Below are 23,531 nucleotides of genomic sequence, written 5' to 3'. Positions count from 1 at the left end.
AGGTGGAGGGAGTGGGCCAGTCTCTCATCAGTGTGTGTCCATATATGCACACGTGCACACACACATGCACACATTGTACCCTGAATCATGCAGGAGGGTAAAGGATGCCCTCATCAACTTGTGTACACACGTGCATGCATACACCCCAGCCCAAACCATGCGGAAGGTAAAGGATGCTGAACCATCAGAGCCCGGAGTAAGCATCAGCATCTCCCTCCCTCACTGGGAAACCAGAATGGATGGCTCCAGGCCGCCAGCAGGGGGTGAGCAGAGACAATGTGGGATGAGTTAACTGCAGCAGCTGGAGATGGCAGGTAGCATTGGTGGGCTGCGGGCCCAGCTTGCATAGTGCAAGGTGCTCTCTTCTGGTGGCTGCCTGGGTGTAGCACTTGGCCACACATGGGACATTTTTAACAGGAAGGCCACCATGCATTCAGCTTTTTATGAGGTTTCCAAGTCAGCACCTGATTGTTGTCAGGGAGCATGAAGGAAGTGCCCAGGAGGTTCTGGGACGTCATCTGAAATGATTCTTGGGTTTCCCTCTTAGTGACTTGCACCCAATTTTGACCATCTAGTGAGTTTTCTGTGCCCTAAACCAGGTTTCCATCTTATGATTTGAGAATGTAGGGGTGATGGTGGGCTAGATTCTATTTAGGGCTGTGTGATGTTGGGTACAGTTACATCCCTCTCTGAGCCTCAAATCCCCTTCCATTAACACGAAAGCCTCTAGTCTGTATACCGGTCCAGGGCCTTTCCTGGTGAGATTCTTTAAAAACTAGAATGGCAGTGACCAATGGCACAGCACCCTGCCTCTCCAGCACCCTGAGCCTCTGAGAGGCCTGGCAGTGGCTCCCTAGGACCCTCGGGATAAAGATCCCACTCTCCGTCCACCAGTCAGGGCTTCGCACACGCTGCTTCCTCACTCTGGCTCTTCTTCCCTTCCTGTCATTTCTTGTCAAGCTCAATTAGGACTTAATTATACTGACAAATCACCTCCTCAGGAAGCCTTCCTTGACTTCCCAGTCTGTGAGGGCCTCTGATGGGCTCATGCCCACACAGCACCAAGGACTGCACTGTGACAGCCCATGCACTTGTCTGTCCTCTTTCCTCAAACAAAAGCTTCTTGGGAGAAGGGACTGTCCCCTGCTTATGATGGGGCTATAGCAAATGGGGCTGTAGCACTGAGCATAGCGCCTGGCATGAGGTTCTGCTGCAAGTGGACACAGAGCATGTGCCCCTCAGCCACCTCTGCAGGTGTCCTGGGGGGAGGCTCCCAGGACAATGTGTGTAAAGAGGGCAGCGGGAAAAGAGAGCTGGGCCACGGTGACATTTTTAGTAAAACATTTCCCAGCCAGAATATTCTATAAATTAGCTTCTAAAGTCATGTCAAGGTGGAGCGCCTCCAGCGTGCACCCACAAGAGAAGGTGGTACAGAGAAAAGAGACCTGTGAGTTGGGGTCCTGGATGGCCCTGCCTGTGGCTGTGTGACTTTCATCAGGTGACTTTCCAGCAGGGCTTGGTATATGAATAACATGGGCCCAGGGGTTCTCAATGCTGAATACACATTTGAATCACCTGGGGAGCTTTAAAAACTACCCATGGCAGGCCTGAGCCCAGTCAGAGCCTATGCAGATGGGCTTGAGCAATAGCATTTTATAAACTTGATTCTAACACACAGCCAGGGCTGACAGCACTGGCTCTTCCACGTGGATGAGTCTATGATCTCGGGGTGCCTCGGTTCCTCAGGACTCTGATAATCCCATCCAAGTCTGAAACTGTCTCCAGTGTCAGGAGTTCTATGACTAAGGTGGGTGGAGGGGCCTGTGGGGCCCTCGCCGAAAGAACAGCAGCGCTTCCCAAATGCAGAACCTCCGCGTGGAGGGGCCTCTGCCCAGCAACCCTGCAGTCCCCAACCTGCAGCTGCAGAGAGCTGAGTCACTCTGCAAGGACCACTGTTTAATAGTTCACCAAACTGTCTCCTCGTATATTCCACTTACTGCTCCTGTTGTGTCCTCTGGAACCTCTCAGGAAAAGTCCCCTCCCTGCCCCACATAACTGCTCTGGGCATTCCAAGATGGTGAGGGTGCTGTCTTCCCCCCATCTCCTGTCCCCTCCCACACATGACTTCCAGGCCCAAAGTTCCCTTGCCACGCTCTCTGCATGGCAAGAGATCGTTCAGAAACGATCTAGGATGTTTGCAGCCTTGATAGCAGACTTGTACAATAGGACTATTCCATAATGTTTGTTTAACATTCTAGGATGTTGCAGGACATTAATCTCAAAATAATTTGGTCACTGAAGTGGGAAACTTACCCCAAAGGATGACAGAGTGTTAGAAGTTGATGTGTCTGAGAAATTGGTAAACCCACCTTTTTTCAACTGTATCAGAGACTCCAAGTGTAGCTTAGAGCCACAGCAGGCAGCAAGGGGAGGCTGTCACACAGACTTGTCCCTGACCCCCATCACAGCTCCACTTTCCATGTGTCTCCCTGCATGAGACTTCCATTGATAAGAGGCTGCTTCTGCTTAAAAAAGGCTCAGAACTATCCAGTCTCTCCAAGAGAGAGGAAACCAATGGCTCAGAGAAGGAATGTGACTTCCTCAAGGTCACACAGCAAGAGCTAGAGCTATGTTTAGAATGCAGGTCCTCTAACTCCCAAGTAAGATTTCTTCCAGTTCCCAGGAGCCGGAGGACATAATGACAACACGTTGGGTTGATATCTCCTGAACCCTGGGGGTCTTTAGAATACCTGGGTGGGTGTATGGGAGAGGGAGGTCTCTGGTGTCTGCTTTGGCTGAAAGAGGACTAAGGCCTGGGTTGAGCCTTGTCTTGAAGTTCCGCCCACCTGGAGGGCTTGGGCAGTGCCGGCAGAGGGAGCTCTAACCTGAGGCTTGGCTGCTGTGGGGCTGGCTCAGTGGACCGCAGGGGAGAAAACCCAGTAATTGGAGCCATTCTGGAGAGCCGTGGAGAAACAGAGACATTCATAGTGGGGATTGTGAGTGGGGTGTAGGCGTCATGGGCCTGCAGGTACATTGCCCAGCGACTTGGCAGCCTTGATAGCAGACTTGTACAACAGGACTATTCCTCCTTGATCTTACACTCGGGTCATTTGCAGCCCTACTCCCTGCCCTCAGCCTCACTGCCCCATCTGCACCTTCTCCAGGTTTTTAAGGCCAAAGGGTCAGGAAGAAATGGACAGAGTGCATTTGGACACTGGTCAGTGTCCACCCAGAGAAGGCCCCCTCAACACCCAGAGTAACAGGTTCCTGGAAACCTCAGCTGAACCAGGCACTGGAGCACAGAACAGCCCCTCCCCAGTGCCCGGTGCAACTCCTCTGGGGTCCAGCATGTAGGACAGAAGTCTGCATAGGGGAAGTGCAAAAGAGGGGGGATGATAGTGCAACCTGTGTCCCCCTGGCCCTGCAGTGAATGAGGGTGAAGGAGGGAAGAGAAGGCTGCTTTGATCAGTGAAAGAGTGTGAGATTTTTTTGAGAGACAATGTGCCTACGGAGAAATGATAAAAATGATGGGTATCCTTTACTGAACACAAGCTATCTACTCATCAATGGCTGAAGGGATTTGCATTTATATTGCTAATTTTCACAGCCACCAAATGAAGTATAATTAGCTCCATTTTACAAACGAGTAGCTGAGGCTCAGAGACGAAATCACTGGCCCTAGGTCACACAGCTCATAAGTGGCAAAACAAAGATGGGTATCCCTCTGGAGGCTAGGGACCTGCAGTGTACCAGGCTGCATCTGGGAATCCAGGCCCACAGACACTGTGGGGAGGCAGCATGGGGATCTGAAAGGACCCCATCTCTAAACCAGCCAGCATTCCTGCTTCCCTTTCCCACAGATCTCTCCATCAGGGTACGGAGTCAAGTCTGGGAAAACAAAGGCCCAAAGCCAGGAGACCTAGGTGCCACATCAGGTTGTGAGACATTAGACAAGTGGCCTGTCTGGTTCTCATCCTTCTGATCCATAGAATGGGAGAGCACTGCTCGCTGCCTGGCCTGGGCTCAGGTTGTTGTGGAGACCCAATGAGAGGAAGCAGCTGAAATTCCTCTGAAGACCTGGATATTCCTCTGGATAAAGACAGCTTCCACTCGGAGAGGCCCGCCTGTGTGCCAGGCACCACAGGTGGTCACCTCAGTCTTGTCTTGTGCAGTCTATGAAAATCAGGTCAACTTAAGGAGATGGTCAGTGTAGGGAAGGGTCAACTATGGGTTCTGCTATAGCATTATGCTGTATTATACAGGGAAAAATGATAAAAAATGTCTGTGTATGTTCGGTACAGATGCAACCATTTTCTATTTTCTCTAATATTTTTGATCCATGATTCGCTGAATAACGATATACATACACACACCAAGGAATGGGTGCAGTTCCATGCACACACACACACACATGCACAAGCATCCCTAAACATATATGTTGCATAGCCCCAACCGGACACTCGGGGACCCACACACACCTCCGCAGGCTGAGCACATGCACACACACAGGTTCATGCTCATACCTGAGCCCACATTCATACTCCTCCCAGGTCCCTGCTCCTTACAAGTTCAAGCTGTCCCCAAGGCATTTTCCTTCACGTCCTAGGGAAGAGACTGACCATGGAATTCAGCCTTGGTTGCAAAGGGAAGAAGAGAGCAGGGCAGTAGTGAGCAAAGGGCTGCTTATTTCAGCTGGGACAGTTATGTGAGTCTCTGCCAATGAGAGAGGGATTCTGAACTCTTCCCACAACCCCCTCTCCGGATGCCCCCACTCCAACTCACCTGCAGGCAGGCCACCCCGATGCCCACCGCCCCCATGAGCAACAGGTGGTCGGCCAGGAACTGCTCTAGCTTGGTGATGCAGCCTCCCTGCAAAAGACCCGTGGGTTAGATGGCCTTGGCCAGGAGTGGGTGTAGAGTGGACAAGACTCCACTGTCACGCTGCATCCAGCCTGGGCCAGCCTTTGAATTTCTCACAGGCTTCTTGTGTGGCCCCAGGGTGGCATGTCCTAGAATCTCTCAGTAGGAGCTGCTTGTCCCCAGAGTTTTGTAGAGACCCTGGAAGGCCCCAGGCACTGTGGTCCCGTGCTCAAGGAATAAATGCGTTCTGCTCTTCCCAAACCCATCTGCCTGACCCAGCCTTTCCAGGGGCTCCTGAACCACCAGGCAGGCCCTCTACTTATCCCCAGCTTGAGGTCGGGTGCTCACCTCCACCTTGTAGATGTTGGAGGGGTGGGCCCGCTGGCCACAGCGTGCCACCACCGTCTTGCAGCAGCTGTCAGGCACCCGGCGGCCCTTGGCCTCCCTTGACAGGATGTACACGCTGTGCTGCCAGTCGGCAGAGCTGTTGCTTCCGCAGCACTTGAACTAGAGGGAGAGGCAGAGGCTGGACGTGAGAGGAGCCTGTGGGGGCTCTTCCCTTCCCTGGGTTACAGAGCCACAGGACACTGCACTCAAATCCTAACCCAAACCCTATTTGTTCCCCTTGCAATATTTCCCTTCCCTTGTTTTGAGCAGGGAGCAGGTCCCTCTGGGCCGCTCTCCTCAGGCCTGGTGCAGTTGCCCGCAGGACACCTGTTTGCTGCTTTTTGTAGTCATCTGCTTTACTGAGGTTATGATTATGTCCTAGGGGCAGGACAGGTCAGTGAGGTAGGCAGGAAGATGGATGTAGCCCTGTTCCCAGAGAATTGGGTGTGTACCCCAAGGTGGCAAAATCCAGGGCAAAACCACGAGTGGGGAAGGAGGGGTTCCTGGTGATACAGGAGGGACAGGGACCCAGCCTTGCCAGAAGCTCCAGGCCCCAGAGCCCACAGTGTGAGCAGACCAGTGTGGGTAGCTTATTGCCCTCTGAGTCAGGACCCTGAGATTCAAAGTCCCTTCACAGGCCAGAGAACACCACAGCCTTGGGACTCGCTGGTGTGTGTATTTAGTTTTGCTAACAAGTGATTGTTAGGCACCTACTGCGTGCCAGGAGTGAGCCCACATGAGCAGGGCCCTGCCCTTCAGCAGACGTTTAATAGAAGAGATGCTGGAAGTGTGTGTGTTGCACAGAGGAGAGAGAGGTTAATGCTCTGTCCAGGGCCAGGAAGGATCCACCAGGATAAGCAGTGCACTCAGGAGTTGAGGTGGAATGTGACAGCGTGCCCAGAGCAGGGGCCAGCACGGCGTGTGCCAGCAGGCACATGGGAACTGTGTGTCTCTACCCGCATGTGCTCTGCTGCACTGCTGCTGTGCCACTTGTACAACTGGGACAATAAAAGTCCCTGCACACTGAGCTGTTGTGAGGACTTAAAGAGGCGAGTCACCTAAAGCACTAGGGTGAGAGCCTGGCAGGGACTCAGCACTGACCAAGAGATAACCTGCTGTGTGATCAGAACTGTGTGAGTACAGGCACTTGGGGCATATAAAGATGTGTGGTGTCTTCCTGGGGCTCAGTCCCCTACGAGAGATTGAGGCTGGGGTTCTAAGTTGAAGCCCACATGAGGCCTGTGTCCCTGTGCACTGATACCCACACAGGTCTTGGTCAGCGACATGTCCTTGTCCTCAGCTGTGCCTCTCCTGATACCTCCCCTGACCCTGACCTGCCACCTCCACCCCGAACTGCCACTCCCATCCTTGCCACCTAAGCAAACTTTGCCCCTGCCCCATGGAGCCCTACCCACCCAAACCCTGCTTTCTCCTGTGAGGGTGCACCCCGCCTAGCACTGGGCGAATGTGTCCAGCTTCCTGAGTAAGCCCCGGGGCAGGGATTCTGTGCTGTTCTTTGTCTCACGTAGTTCTTCATGGTTTGGCGCAGTGGGTACACACTTAGTTTTGCACAGGTGTGCTGCCCCATCCTGGCCCTGGGTGAGGCCTGTGGTGTGTGGGTGTGCCTCTGGGCATGCATGTGTGCCCCTGGCCACTATTTCTGAGAATAGACCACTCCATGAAATGCAGACAGGACCTGAGCCTGAGTCCTAGGGAGGTGGGGAGGGCCTGCCCCCTGGAACCACAATGTCCTGGAACTCAAGGCTCACCACCTCTACCCCTTCTACTTGCCTGGCTGTCCTGGGTCTAAGGCCAAGCACTTAGTGTAGGGTGAGAGTCCAGAGAGGAGGGAGACCACAGTGAGTAGAGCTGCTTCCTGTTTCCCCACACAGAGCCAGCAGGATCCTGGAGCAGAGCTGTCTAGTGGGACTTCCTGGGATGAAGAAAGTCCTGTATCTGTGCTGTCCCAATTTGGTTCTTACTAGCCACACGTGGCTACTAAATGTGGGCACTCAAAATGTGGCTGGTGTGACTAAGGGACTGAATTTTGTGTTTAACTATAAATAGCAGCATGTAGACAGCACAACTCTGAGATCTGCCTGTCCCCTACATCTGGCCAGGATGGTGGGCCTCACTGGAGGGATCTGCTGCATCACTTCTAGTACAAGTGACCACTTTCCTGACCCCCCACCCCAAGCATTCTGCTGGAGGGCTCCCAACTGGGATGTTCTTAGGCCTCTTAAGTGGAATCTCTGCCTGTCACGCTCACTCTTGTGTGGTCTCAGACTCTAGCTCTCTGAAGAAAGGGGAGTAGCAGCCCGGAGAGGAGCTTCCTTGCCCAGACCCTGGCAGGAGACACCGTTCTCGTGCAGCCAGCTTCCTGCCCGCAGAGGACCCAGGACAGGAAGGCAGCAGGAGCGGGGTTTGGAGGAGATGGTCGTTAGGTGTGTGTGTGTGGGGGGGCGGGGGGGGCGCGTCGCAGAGGAAAGGAACTAGGGTGTGCTAGGCATTGTTCGTGGTGGCTGGGGATTTCTGCAGATGTGACTGTTTAATGCTTGCCTACCCTAAAGAGGCTTAATTTCAGGCACAGGGCAGCTAAAGCTCAGAGAGGCTAAGTAACTTGTGCAGTGTTGCACAGACAGGGAACAGCAGAGTCAGGATCTGAACTTAAGTCTGCTTGGCCCTCAAGCCTACAGGGCATGGCTTACATCCTGCTGGAGACGGTCCACCGAGGCGGTGATGTCCGCAGCCCCTGGCTGCCCATAGTTCTCCAACAGAGTCTGGTTCAAGTGCTGCTTCAGTTCGTCGCTCAGCTGAGGAGGGTGAGAGTGGCAGAGGCATCAGAAGGTCCCTCAGGCCTGGTTCTGGCACCCAGGCCTGCCCCAAAGCCTCCCAGCTAACTCTAGAACTCCACCAGCTGTGGGTGGCATGATAGGGGAGGTTTATCAACCGAGTCATGGGCCTGTCAGTGGAGATAGCGCAGAAGATGTTTGCAGGGAGTATGTTACAGAGACAGGGGCCCAGATGCGTGGTGCCTTCCTGGGGCTTAGTCTCCTATGTGAGCTCTGTGGGCAGAGCTGAGCATGGCTGGGGAGATGGCTCAGGGAAAGTGTCAACAGCTGCAAACTGGGTGGCAACAGTGACGCAGGGCTGCTTTGAAATGTCTGTTCATTTAAATTTTGATTACGAGGTGATATTCAAAATACTTACAATCGTTACCTTGTGGACACCTTACAAGCGCTGGCTTGAAACAACCAAGGGGCTGTACTATTTTATCAGCTGAACATCACCCTGGTCATCACCTCAAACCCCCAATTTGAGGGCACCAGGGTGGGAGCCGACAGCATGGGGTGGGGTATTTCATCATTGTTCAACCCAGGCATGCAAAGTCTGGGTCTGTCTTTATAACAGGGCCTGAAACCCGGCCCAGGCCTTTCTCCTTGGATATCTTTGTCAGAAGCATTCATCCTCTAGTACAGACCATCCTTGGAAGGGGAAGGGAATGACCCAACCTCCCATGGGAGGCTCTCCTCCCCAGCTCCCATGTGGAAGACATCAGCGTCAACAGATATAGCAGAGGGCTGCTGGAGCAGGGACAAGAAGCCGGGAGCCAGATGTGGGAGGACTGCTGGGGCCTGAGAAACAGGACCACCCCTGTCACAATGCAACCCCACCCGTTCCCACTGCTTCTTTGGGGCGCTATAGAGAATGTAGTGGGAGGAAGTGTCCACTCACCCTCTGGTAATACACGTGGGCCAGGATTCCTGCCACCAGCTCAACGAGGAAGATGACAAGCAACAGGCAGAAATACTAGGAGCAAGGAGAGAGGAGGTCACCACAGGGATCTGGGCACTCCTATGACAAACATTCCCCCTGAGTGGTGGGGGGTGGTGAGACACCTGCCAGGATCCCTTCCCCCGTATCAGTTTCCTCCTTTTGCCAGCAGCTCTGGATCGGCCTTGCTGCTGCTGGTGCCGAGCTCCCCACTCACCCCTTCCCCTGTTGGTCTGCTGGCAATTCAGGAATCCACCCACCCACCCAGTATGTAGTAAACACCTACTTCACGGCAGGTGCCAGCTAGCACGACTGTACCCTGTCTCCTCCCAGCATTAGGGATACAGGGAGAGTGTCCAGTCTTGGAACAATGGTGCCAGGCTTGACCCCATCACCGGTGGGACCTGGGGCAAAGAGTACAAGCGAGGTCCCTGCCCTTCCTTTCTACCCCAGGCTGGACGCCACACCAGGGAAGGCCCAACCTGCATGTCCCAGGTCTGTCCAGCCTTCCTGAAGAGTCAGAGGCACTTGGCTGAGGAGCAGAGAGGGCCGAGTGTGATCCCTTGTGGGTGGAGGCTAGGGATGCACATCCCAGGGGTTCCCGCAGCTGCGGGACACCCACTCATGTGCTGCATGGTGGTGTGGGCTATCTGGTTACCCAGAAGGAGGTCTAGAAGTTGGGGGAGGGAGTGGCAGGTTCCACAGGACACATTCTCTCGACCCCAGGCAAGGGCCCTATTTGCCTGGGTCCACAGGTGGTGCTGAATAGTACCCAGGGTAAGCTGAGGCAGAAGGCTGACAAAAGGGTCTATAGATGGTCTCTCTCTGTTTTGAGGAGCCTCTGAAAAATAGGGCCTGAAAACCTAAAGCTGGTGGAAATGTCAGTCAACTTTGGGTTTGAGTCCCCACTTCACCACCTGCTGGCTCTGGTTGGGTGCCATGGTATAAATAAGCAAATTGTTCTCCAAGGAGAAAAATGTGGCTCAGCAAGTGTGTAGGCTGAATTTCAGCCTTCCCTGGTCCCCTTGTATGGGATGAAACCTCTGGGCCATCCGCAGCGGCCTTGACTCCTCTGCATCCTCACCAGCAGATGGGGAGGACAGGGGCATTACATGTGCTGCCCTCCTCCAGTGGTTAGAGGACCCAACGTTCCCCTCTGGGACACTCACTTCACAGTGATCTGACCTGCTCCCTGCCTTTCTGGAGCACCCAGCCAACAGCACGAGGTGTTGTCAGCCAGAGGCAGGAGCAGTGTGTCCCCTCCTGGGATCTGCTCAGCCTATCAGAGCAAGGTGGCACTGACCCCCACCTGGGATGCTCTCCTCAACCCATGCACTGCTGGGCCCCAGGGTTCCTCTCTGAAGTGGGTGCCCATCCAGCTGGCTTCAGACTGCCCTCTACCCTGCCCTGCGGCCCAGGACCTAAAGGTGCCAACAGCCATGGCCTCCATGCTCTCCAAAGTGTGGCAGGAGATGGTGGAACAGTGTACCTGAACGAGAGGACCCACGCTGCCAGCAGCAAGGTTAGCTACACCCTGGCATCTTGCTACCTTCCCTCTATCCCTGTCGTGAGCTGGAAGTCAGGCCTGGAGGACAGTCCTGAAGAGGCAGTGCTTCATGCTGCTCCCCGGGGGTCACTGTCACAGCTGTCTGAGTGGTGCCCCTGCTGGGAAGCTGCTGCCTACTTGTCCTTCGGTACCCAGCTCAGCTCGTCACAGCTCCACCAAGCCACCTGGTCAGCAGCGATGGCCACCCCCACCACCCGAATGCCACAGCGCTCCATGTGTCCTGACTTTGTGCTTTGCCCATTCTCTCCTCAGCTAGACTTGTTCCACCTGTGTCTTCCTGCTTCTACCCTGCTGTCCCCCAGTGCTGCTTTCACCAGGAGAAGGCACAGTTTTATCCCCTGCTCTGTGTCAGCTGCTTTTGCTCCAGGTGTCACCTCCCTGTGCCCCCAGAGTGATCATGAGCTGCTGGGGAACAGGGACTACATCGCAGGCTTCTTCTGGCTCCCCCACAGTGTCAGTACAGTGTGGGGTATAGACATGCACTCACCCCCATGGGACAGCAGGGCCGGCTGGAACTTGCCTCAGTTAAGTTTACACCAGTGGTTCTAAACCCAGCACAATTTTGTTCCTAGGGACATTTGGCAATGTCTGGAGACTTTTCTTGTTGTCACAACTGTGAGAAGGAAGCTACTGGCACCTGGAGGGTAGCGGCCAGGGGTGCTGCTAAGTGCCCTACAGTGCCCCAGCCTACAATGCCCCTAGTTCCATGGCCGAGAAACCCCTGGTGAGACAAACACCTCCAGGTTCTCGGGCTGTTGCTGGGACTTGATGTACCATGGGAGCCACGCAACAGAAGAGCTAAGAAATGTTACCTACTCCTGAGGGGCCAGAAACTGAACGCGGATACAGCCCAGGCAGGGTTTTACCCCATAGCTGCCTGGGAGGGTGTCTCTGTGGCAGAGAGGTGATCAGGGACGCCTATGTGTACTGCTTCAGCTCACAGCCTTTTGGGGCGGGGGGGACTTCCATGGGCCCATGTGCATCCCAAAAGCTCTGAAAGGTTCCCTGGGGACAGTATGTTTTCTGAAGCAAATGTAGACTCCTCCAGGTATCCCAGGTGGCTGGGGAAGGGTGTGGTGCCATAAGATTTGAATAAGAGGTTGACTCTAAGAAGTGCAAGAAAGGTCCTGGAACCACCTTTTGCCTTCTTTAAGTTTGGTTTGGTATTGTTCTTGAATAATTAAGCAAAAGTCAATAAGAAATTCACAGATAACCTGTGTCATGTGGAGGGGCACTATTTCAGTATAAGTATTGACTGGGTCCACACTGTCCACCACCAGAGCCCACCACTCTCAAGGGGACACCAGAATCACCGGCCCACGGCTTAGGAGGCAATATTCAGCAGATGCTGCCTTTCTTCTCCAAACCCAGTAGGAGGGAAAGAGGGCCTGTGGTATTTGTACAGTGTGAGTAGTAGAAAGGGATCCTTTCCACCAAAAGAAAAGAAAAATAACCCTTCCTTGGCAGGGCCAGGGTCTTGTTTATCTGAGATGCCCAGGAGTGCCAAGCATGGCCTGGCACCCAGTGGGTGCTCTATTTGCGAGCTCTCTCAGGGACCAGCCCCTCTTGTGGCACTCTGCATGATCCCCCACTCCGGTCACCTCGGAGATGTGTATTAGCATTACATACCATGGTGCCACGTGGGTATTAGCATCAGCCTCGCTTTATAGATGAGGACATGTGCTTGGAGACCTAAGTAGCTTGCTGCAGGCCACACAGCAAGTCCATGGCTGAGCAAGGGCTGGTGTCCAGGAATTCCAGCTACAGAACCTGTGCTGGGACCCGCTGCATAGTACTGTCCCCACCAAACAGAGGACAGGCAGTTGGATGAGCTCACTGGGCTCACTCATGGTGGATTCAGCAGGGTGGGGGAGGTACGGTTCAGGTAGCCACAGGGGTGTCTGATGCTCCTCAGAGGACAGCGATGAGGATGAGAGGGTGAAGATGGAGAGAACAAAGGGAAGTCCTCCCTGGGTACAATGTCCCTTGCTTAGTCACCTGCCAGCTGCTGTCAGCCAGCAGGGCAGGCCAGCAGGCTCCAGGTCCTCCCCTGGGCACCGCCCTCTTCTTTTCCAGCAGTGGGGCAAGAGCCACTTCTGCCTGCTCCTCCCAGGTCTTCGCCCCGTGGCTTGTGCTGGGTTCACGGCCACGGGCTGTGGTGCCTGTCTCTGCTCTTCTGCTGTTGACTCTACTCGGCTGAACCTACCCTGCCCCGCGGGCAGCACCTGCGTGTGCACCAGAGCCTGCACACAGCAGCGGCGCCCCTGGCCTCTGTGCTTTTGCTCTCACTCTCCCCCCTGCCCAGTCACTGCCCCAGCCCCATCTGTGTTCTGTTTATTGGTTACTCAGCCACTCAGACTCGGCTCAGGCAGGGCCCCCACAAAGCTCTCCTTGGGCCAGAAATTTCCAGACTACAAGGTTGTCACTAGTATCCTTGTTTTTGAACTTCTCTCTGACTCTGGGCCTCGCTACTTGTCTCACTCCTGGGAATATGTACGTTTGACCCCTGCCCACTTCCTGGCTCTGACCTGTAGCTTATTCTGCCTTCACAGTCCCTGTGCCTTGTAGTATGAACCAGCCCTGCACCATTGGCCTCCACCCCAACCTCTGGCTCCCTCTGACTCACGTGACTGTTGCTCTGCTGCCCTGGGCTCTCTGGTTCTTCCGGAAGTCACCATCTATATCTGAGTCTGATAGAGATGGGGAATGAGAATTCCAAAGAAAGCTCTGTAGCATCTGCCCCCAGAGCCCGCCATAAGAACCATCCTATTTCAAAATATGCCAAACTAGACTCAAAAGGTAGAAGGAAATCAGTGTGTTAGGCATGGAATGGGACCAAACATTAATCTTTCCTCTTGTACTAGTGGAGTTTTTTTTGTCCTCATTAATTTTTTAATGGGATGTTTTGAACTACAAGCAAAGTTGTAACTTTCTAAAACTATAGCTCAAAAATGAAGCTGGAAGGGCACAGCACTCTCTGAACCAAGCCGATACTTTCTATAATGAGAGGCTCTGCAGCAGATATGCAGAAATATTTCTCACTGTGACATTAAGGTGATTAATTAGAATGTGAGTCTTCAGATGGACTTATACTGCATGGGGCAGATAGAGTTTTTGGGGCAATTCAACGATGTGTAAGAGACAGGGCAGCTCAGTATAGACAGGTGCCATCTTTGAGCCCAGTCTGAAGAACTTTATAAAACTGGAATTTCAGAGTTCCTCCATTGGGGTGATCCTGCCACAAAGAAGGGAGCTTTGCTGAAGCATTCCTCTTCTGCACCCCCAGTACCCTGCATGCTTGGAGACAGAGGGGTTCATGAAGCTTTTTGCCAAGCCACAGTCTGACAGTTGAGGCTTGGTGTCCAGGCATGTTGGGATGGGGGTGGTGGCAACAGCAAAAGAGAAAGATCTAGATGCACAGCCAAGGTTAAGTTACGGGGAGAGGAGCACAGCGCAAGGTCCCAGCTGTCTGTGTACGCGATTACAGGGGCAGGCAGAGGGAGGGCCAGGGCTGGCCAAACAGGAAAAGATGAAGCCAGCTGTTTAAGCAGCAGTGACCTCAGGGCGAATTATTTTCTGGCAATTAACTATTGGCTGGAGGCAGTCAGCTCAGGGGTGCAGCTGCCCAGCCTGTTTGTGCGGAAGAGAGAGGATGTGGATTTGGGAGCTTCTAGCCATTCCTGTAACAAGATGTCATTGTTGGAAGGACAAAGGTGACCTCTACCCCTCTGGCTCCAGCCCAGGGCTCACAGCCTGGGCTGTCCATCCACAGCCATGCCGATGCTGGCATGTGGCCATTCCACTTGGAATTAAGTGAGGATGTAGGGATGTGCCCATGTCTGATACTAACATTCAGTTTTGGCCCAAGGGGCTGGGAGCAGACAAGGGAGCCAGGGCTGGGGCGAGGAGAGCTGGTGGATTGAGTGAGGGCAAGTTGGACGAGGCAGGGAGGAAGCAAATTGGGCCACAGGTAGGCACATCATGAAAATGCAGCTGAGGCCATCCAAAGTCCCAGCCAACATGCTGGGGTGCAAAAGGATCACATTGTGTGTGCATGTGTGTGTTGTGTGTCGGGAAGGAGGGCATGGAAGGAGAACACAGTTCCAGAACTATAAGCTAAAGACAGTGCCCACTTGGTTTCAAGCCCCAGCTTGAAAGACCACCAAAAGTTCAGTCTGAATGGGCTGTGTGAGGGCAGGACCCAGAGCAGACAGCGGGGAATAAAGGCCAGAGCCCCCTGCCCCCATTGGGAGATACAGCCCAGGAGCTCAGAGGATGCTGCTGCCTGAGGGACCCAGGCATGGGGAGATGACCAGTTGCTGCTCCCTGGAAGGAAGTGTGGCAGGCTGCCACACTTCTGCACACAGGTGGAAGAGAAGGGGCTATGCCAGGGGCAAGGGCAGGACAAAGGGCACTCACAAGGACCCTAGGGTGGAACTGCCGATGGGGTACCTAGCAGTGGTCATTAATTCTAGGACAGGATTGGCTCCAGGGGAAAGGGGAGGCTGCCAAGAACAAGAGTGGGGAGACAGCAGGCTCCAGGGAACAGGGCAGGCTATAGGGGAGGAAAAGTCCTCAGGGAGGTCAGAGCCCCTGAACAAATCCAAATACAACTTTGAACCACCTGCATAGTCCTTTACCTTTTAGCACAGGTGTCCTGCACTCCTGTCTAGACTCCAAGCCAAGAACTGGGTCAGAGTCCCTTTTTTTAGTCCTTCCCTTCTCACCCTGCCTTGTGTCCAGCAAAGCAAAGAATGTTGGGAATGTGCTGGAAATGCTTGTTGAGGCTGATGGATTAGGCAGCCCCGTCAATGCAATATGGAGCATCAGCTGCACAAAGTTGGAGGGGAGGTAGAGGAAGCTAAATGGCTGTAAAAACCACCCAGTGTAGAAAGAAGATGCTGCTGGAGGTGGTGGTGACCAGGTGTATCTGCTGAAAGGTGGACGTTCAGACAGACTCAGTGAGTCTCTTGTGCTGCCATCTCAAGCCTGGCTCTTCTCTGTACCCTACTTCCCAAAGAGCCTGCAAAGAGGTCTGCATGTCCATTCCCCTGCCGCCACTGCACAAGCCACCCTGGAAAAGGAAAGGCTTATCTGGAGAGAGATCGGGGTTTTCGAAGCCCTGGCAGTAGGATGCAGGACCACTAAACAGAGTAGGCAAGGCCCACCCTGGGGCTGGGTGGCCAGCGGAGCAACTCAAACACATGTGCGCTTGAGAAACGAGTCCAGAGATATGAGGACCCAGGCTCCCTCCAAACCTGCCATCGCCAGCTTCTTTAGAGGACATGGCCTAGCCTGTGGGGCCCTGAGAGCAACAGCCCTAAGAATAACTTGATTTATTTAGGTTCCTTCTCAAAGGAGCTTGGTCATGGTGACAGCGACGTGAATGTTAATTAGAGCCACATTTTTATGATCTTTATATAATGTTGTGACTTGTTTCCTAAGACCTGAAAATACTTCCTCACTATCTTCACACCTCATCCCATATAAAGACGGCAGTAGCAAGGTGCCAAGGACAGGGCAAGGGACTTTCTTGAGTTCCAGAGCAAGCTGGGAAAACTACTCAAAAACCTGCTTCTGAGCCCAAGCTCAGATATTTTTGCCCTTGATTCTAGACCTTGTTGCCCTGGTTAACCAAGTGTTGGCATACTTGGAAACTGGTTTCTAGAACTTCTTACTTTTTAATCTACTCCCTCAAATTTAAAAGAGCCCCTGACAAAGATCCAGGTTAGTCTGAACCATCCATCATGATCTTCATTTGGCTTAAGATATAAAAGTTTTCAGAGCCCATCAAACTCTAAAAATATTCCTCTCTTTTGATCTGGGTGGCATCTGTCCTGGTCACTGGCCATAGGCTCAGATGGCCTGAATTATCTGTCCCTCTCATGCAGTCTTAGCTAAAAAAGAAGAGCTGGTGTGAATAATTTAAACCCCATTCCCTTTCCCCCTCTGCAGATTTCCAATGCCAAGCTGATAATCATTTCAGTACCAGCAAAGATGTGCTATTCCTGTCCCTGGGGAGCATTTCCTTCTTAGGAAAATGACTCGGAGGGGCTGCAGATGTACAATGAGGAAGGGTTCGGGCCAGGACAGTGTGCCCGGGTGTGTCAGCTGCCCCTGCCCGGGCCCTTTCCTGGGCACTTCTGCGGTCAGTCCTCTCCTCCTCCTCCTAACCCAGGTTCGATGTGCCCAATGCAGAGGCCTAGTCTTTCATCTCTCCTTGCCCTCCTTGGGGACCACTTTGTCTAGCACTAGACTTGCTGCGCTTCTCCTCTGGAGCTTCCTCCAGCCTTCAGCTGATGTAAGCTCTCAAGAGGAAGTTAGACATGGAGGGAGAAAAATGAAATGACACCAGGGAGGAACATCCAGGAAGCACAGAACACTTTTACGATGCCTTAACCTTATCGCTTGACTCTAAATGGGAACATAGGTTTTAAAATTCCTACTTGTGTAGCCCAAGAAAGATTGTGAAACTACCTTCCTGGTTTAAACAGTCAAGTGCTCAGTAATTCAGGAGCTGGTAGGCCAGCGTGTGGATTACTCAGGCTCCTCTGCTTTCCCCCATTGGTCCTTTGGGGAGATGGGGGCAAGAAAAGCAAAGAAAGAAGATTAACTGATGACTCCATACTGAATTTCAGAGTCAAAGCATTCTATAATAGACATACTCTTTTTTTGTGTGGTTTTTGGCTGGGGCTGGGTTTGAACCCACCATCTCTGGCATATGGGGCTGGCGCCCTACTCCTTTGAGCCACAGGTGCCACCCATAATAGACATACTCTTATTTGACAATGTGAATGTTACTTTCTTTGCATTATTATTATTGCTTAATATTTCGATGCGGCAATTCTCTGATTTCTTTTCTGAACGTATTTATGTTCGTTCATTCTTTACGAGGTTTTTATTTCTAGTCCTTATCTTAAACATTGTTATTATTAAATTTTAAGCCTCCTTAATTTTGTGAAGGCAAAAAATGGAAACCTAATAAACACATGTATATGTAAAAATAAAAAATAAAAAAGATTCTAGGCTGTGGGGTTTGCTGTTTGCTAGGCTGCTGGCAGAAATACTTATCCCTGCAGTCCTGCACTGTGGCTGAGTGTGTGCATGCCTGTGTACGCATGTGTGCATATGCCTGTGTGTGCATATACCTGTGTGCATTTGTGCACACGCCTCTGTGTGTGCATGCATACTTTTTTGTGACCTCAGTTTCAAGCGGTTGCTTCCCTGATGTATCTATTTAGGGACGTTGAGCCAGACAGATCAACTTTGTGGAATGGAAGTCAGTGCAGGAAGTGGGGCTGAGAAGAAGGAAGGGGTCTCTCTTCCAACAGCCACTTCCTCAAGCCCCCTGAGGGATGACAATCTTCCTCCATTTGTGGATCCTCTGAAGCTGAGAAGGGTGAGGCAAGAAGTACCCACCGATCCTTTAGGCATGCATAGGCCGTGACCTTTACTGATTCTCCCTGGGCACAGGGCTTGGTCCTCTCTGGGAAGGGCCCCCAGACTAAGTATCAGTGAGGTTGTGACTAGGAAGGCTGAGGATATGCATTCTCCATGGATCAGCCAGGATGGCTGGACAGATCTTATGAATAGATCATGTCAGACGGAGTGTGGAAGGGGAGGCTGTGCTCGGTAGTTCAGGGAGCACAGTCCTAACAGGTGCTAAACCACAGGCTTTCCTTCTGGCCTTTGAGACTGCCAAGGAGAAGAGCTCTTAGGATTAGATTGCTTGCCAAGAAAGCCAAAAATTCTGAGTCTCCCCACTAATGCCTGGGTGACTGACCCTCTCACCCAGCGTCCTTCAGACTGGAAGCTTTGGATGGAGTGATGGACTCCAGGACTCCACGGCCTTCAAGTTCCCTTCCAAACAGAATATGCTCTGACCCACGTACACTGTTCTTTCCTTACTACAATGGGAGCAAGGAGGCAGTCATGCCCAGGCTCCTAGGATCCCACCACATGCCCCTGGTCCCCTACCGTAAGGTTCTGGGCTGGGCCCAGCAGGGAGACCTCTCTGCATCTAGCCAGATCTTGAGTGCCACTGGCCTGGGCTGACCTCCCCAGAGATGGAGAGCAGACATCCTGCACACATCCTGCCTGCTGGGCGTCCTGTCCCTTTGCCCTCCACCAGGCTTGGCCTTCCTGGGAGGATTCCTGGAGGAGATTACAGCAGACTGGAGTTCACATTCCAGCTCTAGCCTTCACTGCTCCTCATCTCTGAGCCCAGCTTCCTTCCTCATATGTAAAGTGGGAGTGACCAGTTTATACCTCTTCAGAGGCAGTGGAGGGTGGGGGATCAGAGCCTGGGCTTGGGAGCCAGACTGCATGGCGCTCAGTAACAGTGTGGACATTCTAATAAAGACAACTTATTCTCCTGCTGCCTCAGAGTCCTCACAAACAGGCTGTAGGCATCCTGTCTGGGTGACCGTGTGCACCAATGTGATAGGGCTGGCCCTGCCTCCCTCCCTGCCCTGCGACTATAGGACCTGTGAGCCTTTTCCCTGTGCCTCTCCTGTGCCCTCTCGTGGCCACACTGGATTATCCTCTACAAGAACATAAAGGCAGTGTGACTCTGGGTACATCACTTCCCTGCCCCTGGCTCTCAGTTTCCTCCCCTGTCAAAAGCACATAGGAAGAGTCACACCTCTCTGGGCGTAGGGTGAAGACTGAAGAGTTACCACGCGAGAGTGTTGACAAGTTGCTTGGCACACAGAGCTTAGGTCTCCAGGACTTTGCAGGGTTGCTGTAGTAAGGATGAGGGAGGTGACGCTCAGTGAACATCGACTATTAGTTTTCCAAATGGGCTTTTCCCAAGGCTGCAAGGGACCACTGGCCTTCAGGAGTTTCTTAGAACCAAGACAAATGGCTAAGAGCCAGAAGCAAGGCTTCTGCTTTCCCTCTTGGGCTGTTGTGAGTCCTGGCCTTCGTCTACAGGATGACCTGGTGGAAGGAAGGAGGCAGCCAAGAGCACATGGTTTAGGGGCCTGCCCCTGGGCAGACCTCTAGGAGTGAGGGTCAGAGGCTCAGCCCCCTTCAACCCCAGGCCTGGCTGAAGGTCCCGCTTGCTAACGGGTGCAGAGCTGAGTGGGACACAGATGGGCTCACTGATGCTGTGGAGGAGGGCGATTCCCTGGGCCTGACAGCACAGGTCGGTAGCATCAGGCCTGCACAGACAGAAGGCAGCCCTGAACCCAGCCACACTATGTACCCAGTTCATTCAGTCATACCACGTGCCTTTATCCAGCCACGTTGGTCAAATCTAGGCTGTGTCCTGTGGTTCTCACAACCTCAGCTGCCCTATGCACCCTCATGCCAGGCCCTCGAGGAAGGGCTGGGTGGAGTGTGGCTGGCTCTGGATACACCTGTCCCTACAGCTGGGAAAGAGCTCAAAGCCCATGCTCTGGTGGCCATCCCCTGGGGGCCTTCATCCCACCTGCACATCAGCATCACTCGCCAGCACCCTGGCTCTGGGCTCTCCCTTGAGCAGAATGGATGAATTCTTCAAAAGGGGAGAGCCATCCCGCCGAGCGTGTACACAGCAGCTCTATATCCAGGGCTAGAAACTAGGTCGCCACTGGTGAGAGGCGGCAGGGGACGGCACTCTGGTGTTCTCGGCACACCCCCTCGGCCTCCTGTTCTCTTGGTCGCTGTGCAAGGACAGAGGCTGCAAAGTGTATGGTGGATGCCAGGAAGCCAGGGAAAGAGAGCACAGGGCCCTTTGAGGCTTCTTCCCACTGCCTGGTTCCTTTCAAGCTCAGCCTGATTTCTCTTTGAGACTAGGGTTGGTTCGGCCCCTCGGGCTTCTTTGCTAGTCTGGTTGTTTTTCAGCTTCCTGAGTCTGGAGCTGGACTCCAGCCCTCTGTCCCCCAGAAATTCCACCCTGGCCTCCTTTCTTGACACTGTGAACATCTACGGATCTTCTTCCCGGCTTCCCAGGTGGGTGCCTGTCAAAGAGCCTATGGAGCCCATAGCATTAGCCATGAAATACTCTCCTGAACAACCAGGTCAGCTAGATCCCATCAGGATTCTAGATCTAACCACTAGGAGAATGTGTTGAACAACACAGGGATATAATCATAAAATCCAGACTGGCTGGCCAGGAGCAGTGGCTCACGCCTGTAACCCTAGCACTCTGGGAGGCTGAGGCAGGTGGATTGCCTGAGTTCACAGGTTCGAGACCAGCCTGAGCCAGAGAAAGACCTTGTCTCTAAAAATAGCCAGGTGTTGTAGCAGATGCCTGTAGTCCCAGCTACTAGGGAGGCTGAGGCAAGAGAATGGCTTGAGCCCATTGAGGTTGCTGTGAGCTATGATGCCGTGGCACTCTACCAAGGGTGACAAGGTAGGACTGTTTCGAAAGGAAAGGAAGGAAAGGGAAGGAAAGAGAAGGGAAGGGAAGGGAAGGAAAGGAAGAAAGAAAATCCAGACTAGGAGAAACTCTATAGGACAAATGACATGGGTCCTTCAACAAATAGACTGCAAGAGGGAGGGAGAGAACAAGAGAGCAAGAGAGAAATTGGTTGTGGAGCGTAGAGACTTTTAAAAAGAGACAAATCAACCAATTTTAACACATGGACCTAAGTTAGATTTTGACTCAAAAAAACTTACCAAAAAAAAAAAAAAAAAGGAATAGTTGATGGGTCAATTATGGAGATCTGAAACTGCCTGGTTATTTCATGATATTAACAACTGTTGTTTTAACTGTGATAATAGTAATGTTATTACGTTTTCTAAAAGATGATCCTTAAGTTTTACAGGTATATACTGAAATATTTCCAGATTACACAATGTCTGGGGTTGCTTGGAAATCACCCTTGGGCCATGGAAGGGGCAAAGTGTAGGAGAAAATGAACCTAGATTGGCTATGAAAGGGTAACCGTTGAACTCTGAGTGATAGGATCATGAAGCTTTGTTACAACACCATTTTGGGGTATCTCTTTTAAAATTACCATGATGAAATCTACGAGAAAGAGGAGAAGGAGGAGGAGGTTGAGGAGGAGGAGAGATGAGGGACCTGGACACCTTGGCACACATCAGACCCAAGAGCGGCCCCCCACCCCTGCCATGGCCTCAGGCCCTCCTGTTCCAGGGCTGGGCCCCCTCTCGCTGAGAAACTTAAAGGCCAGGGTGGGTGGTACAGTTTCTCTTCCTGCCCACAGAACATGGCCGGGGCACTCACTGTGGAAAGGCAGCCCTTCTGCTCCTGGAGGATGGCACCGAAGCCCAGAAAGCCAGTCACCATGACAAGAGTGCCTGCGAAGATGAGGATGTAGGCGGAGGCTGCAAAGGTGCTGGAGGCCAGGATGCTGAGGTAGCCACTCTTCTCCACCAGAGTCCAGACGCCCACGGCCAGGACGGCTGCCCCTCCCACCTGCAGGAGAACCCTGAGTTAGAGTGGGGGTGGCAGGGGCCTCAGCAGCTGCCATTTGTGGAAAGCCTGCTAGGCACCAGGTGCCTCTTTAGCATTGGCCTGTTCTGTCCTCTAAAGAGCCTGCAAGAAGAGTTTGGTCACCCAGTTTTATAGATGGGTAAATTGAGGTGTAGAGAGTTTAGGAGACTTGCCCAAGGTCACACGTGTGAGCGAGCTTCAAAGCTAGATGTGAACCCAGGTCTGACTCCTAGTCCGTGCTTCTTACCGTGCCATCTATCACATTGCTGTCACAGTGTCTGCAGCTGTGGAGTTGACCACCGTACCCCAGGCCCTTCACCTCCCCAACTCTGTCTCCATCAGAGCACTCCTTTGCTCTGTCCACACTTCCCTACTGGGGCACTTCTGAATCCTCATGCTTGCCCCCTGGGAAATGACGGCTGGGCCCCTACCCCTGTTCTATGGAGGGAGGAATTGAGGCCCACAGAGGAAAGATAAGTTGCCTGAGGCCCTGCCTCTAGCTGGGGACAGGCCTGCCCTCCGAGTCACACCGCCTCCGCAGTGGAAGGGCTGCTGTGCCAGACAAGCTGAGCCATTCTGGCACTGCAGGAGGGCAGTGGAGAAACTTCTTTGCTAACTGTCTGATTCTCTTTCAGTCCTGAGAAGGGGTCAGGGACAGGACACTGCTGATGTGCAGGTCTGGGAGATGCCTCCTTAGAAACTAGAGTACCCAGAAGACGTGGCTGGGGTGGCTCGGCTCCCCTGGTTCTTTCTGTACTGAGGCTGAACAGCCCTTTCTGTTACTGTTATCCTCAGCAGTGCATGTGTGTGCACACACACACACATGCAGGAGTGTTCTCAAAGTGCCAGATGGGGAATATTAGCGGCATTTGCCCAGGATTTGGGAACAGGACCTCTGGGACCTCTGACCATCTCTACCATCTGCTCCTGTGAAGGTGACTTCTATCTGCCTTCTGGTCTCCTGGCCCCCTCTAAGGGTGGGTCCATTTCCTCTGATGGGTGCTGGGTGCTTCCTCAAGGGGTCCTGGATATGGCCAAAGCTGGAGAAGTCCCCTAGGCTCTGCCCATGCCCTCTAATGCCTGTTGTCTCTGAGAGGTGTTCCCTCTGCCCCAGATGATGCTCTCTATAACCCCCCACCTACCATTTCCCAGTTCTCTGTTCTGGACAGTCCCGGACTTCAGCTCAGCAAACGGAAGGCGGTCCTTAGCCATTAACAATACCAGTCAACTTTCATGTATCTTACCATTTTCTCTCTGTACTTTCAATGGCTCAGTGGGGATGGGACAGGGTGAGCGGGCAGGTATTACCTCTGTTTGCAGATGAGGAAATTGAGGCATGGAGGGAATAAAAATGTGCTCGAGATGAGTTTCAAGAATTATAGAGTTTCAGAATTGAGACTCAAACCTGAGTCTTTTGAGGGCAAATCTAGGACTCTGTCCTCAGATCCCACAGCTGGGCCTGCTCCTCCACTTACTCCTGTATTTTCGATAGATATGATTTCTTCAAAGTCCCATTTTGTCTTCACTGACACCTCCCCCAGGTGAGGGGACTCCACC

General features: G+C 52.9%; 1 protein-coding gene across 9 annotated transcripts in view; it reads right to left on the bottom strand.

The window, feature by feature from the left end:
• The window catches only part of TSPAN11 (tetraspanin 11), a 75,275-nt gene that overhangs the window by 6,000 nt on the left and 45,744 nt on the right, over positions 1-23,531 (bottom strand). For 4 of the 9 annotated variants that reach the window (XM_053555275.1, XM_053555273.1, XM_053555267.1 and 1 more), the window contains exons 3-7: positions 21,765-21,956; positions 8,983-9,057; positions 7,956-8,060; positions 5,209-5,367; positions 4,783-4,869 (exon numbers count right to left, since the gene is read on the bottom strand). In XM_053555275.1, the coding sequence (XP_053411250.1) occupies positions 4,783-4,869; positions 5,209-5,367; positions 7,956-8,060; positions 8,983-9,057; positions 21,765-21,956 (618 nt within the window). Of the gene's footprint in view, positions 1-2,229; positions 4,633-4,782; positions 4,870-5,208; positions 5,368-7,955; positions 8,061-8,982; positions 9,058-21,764; positions 21,957-23,531 lie in introns of those variants that run through there. The other 5 variants (XM_053555269.1, XM_053555271.1, XM_053555270.1 and 2 more) reach the window with 5 other exon arrangements.

The sequence above is a fragment of the Nycticebus coucang genome, chromosome 12, assembly GCF_027406575.1.
Source record: "Nycticebus coucang isolate mNycCou1 chromosome 12, mNycCou1.pri, whole genome shotgun sequence".
NCBI lineage: Eukaryota > Metazoa > Chordata > Mammalia > Primates > Lorisidae > Nycticebus > Nycticebus coucang.
This window is presented reverse-complemented; position numbering and strand designations above follow the sequence as displayed.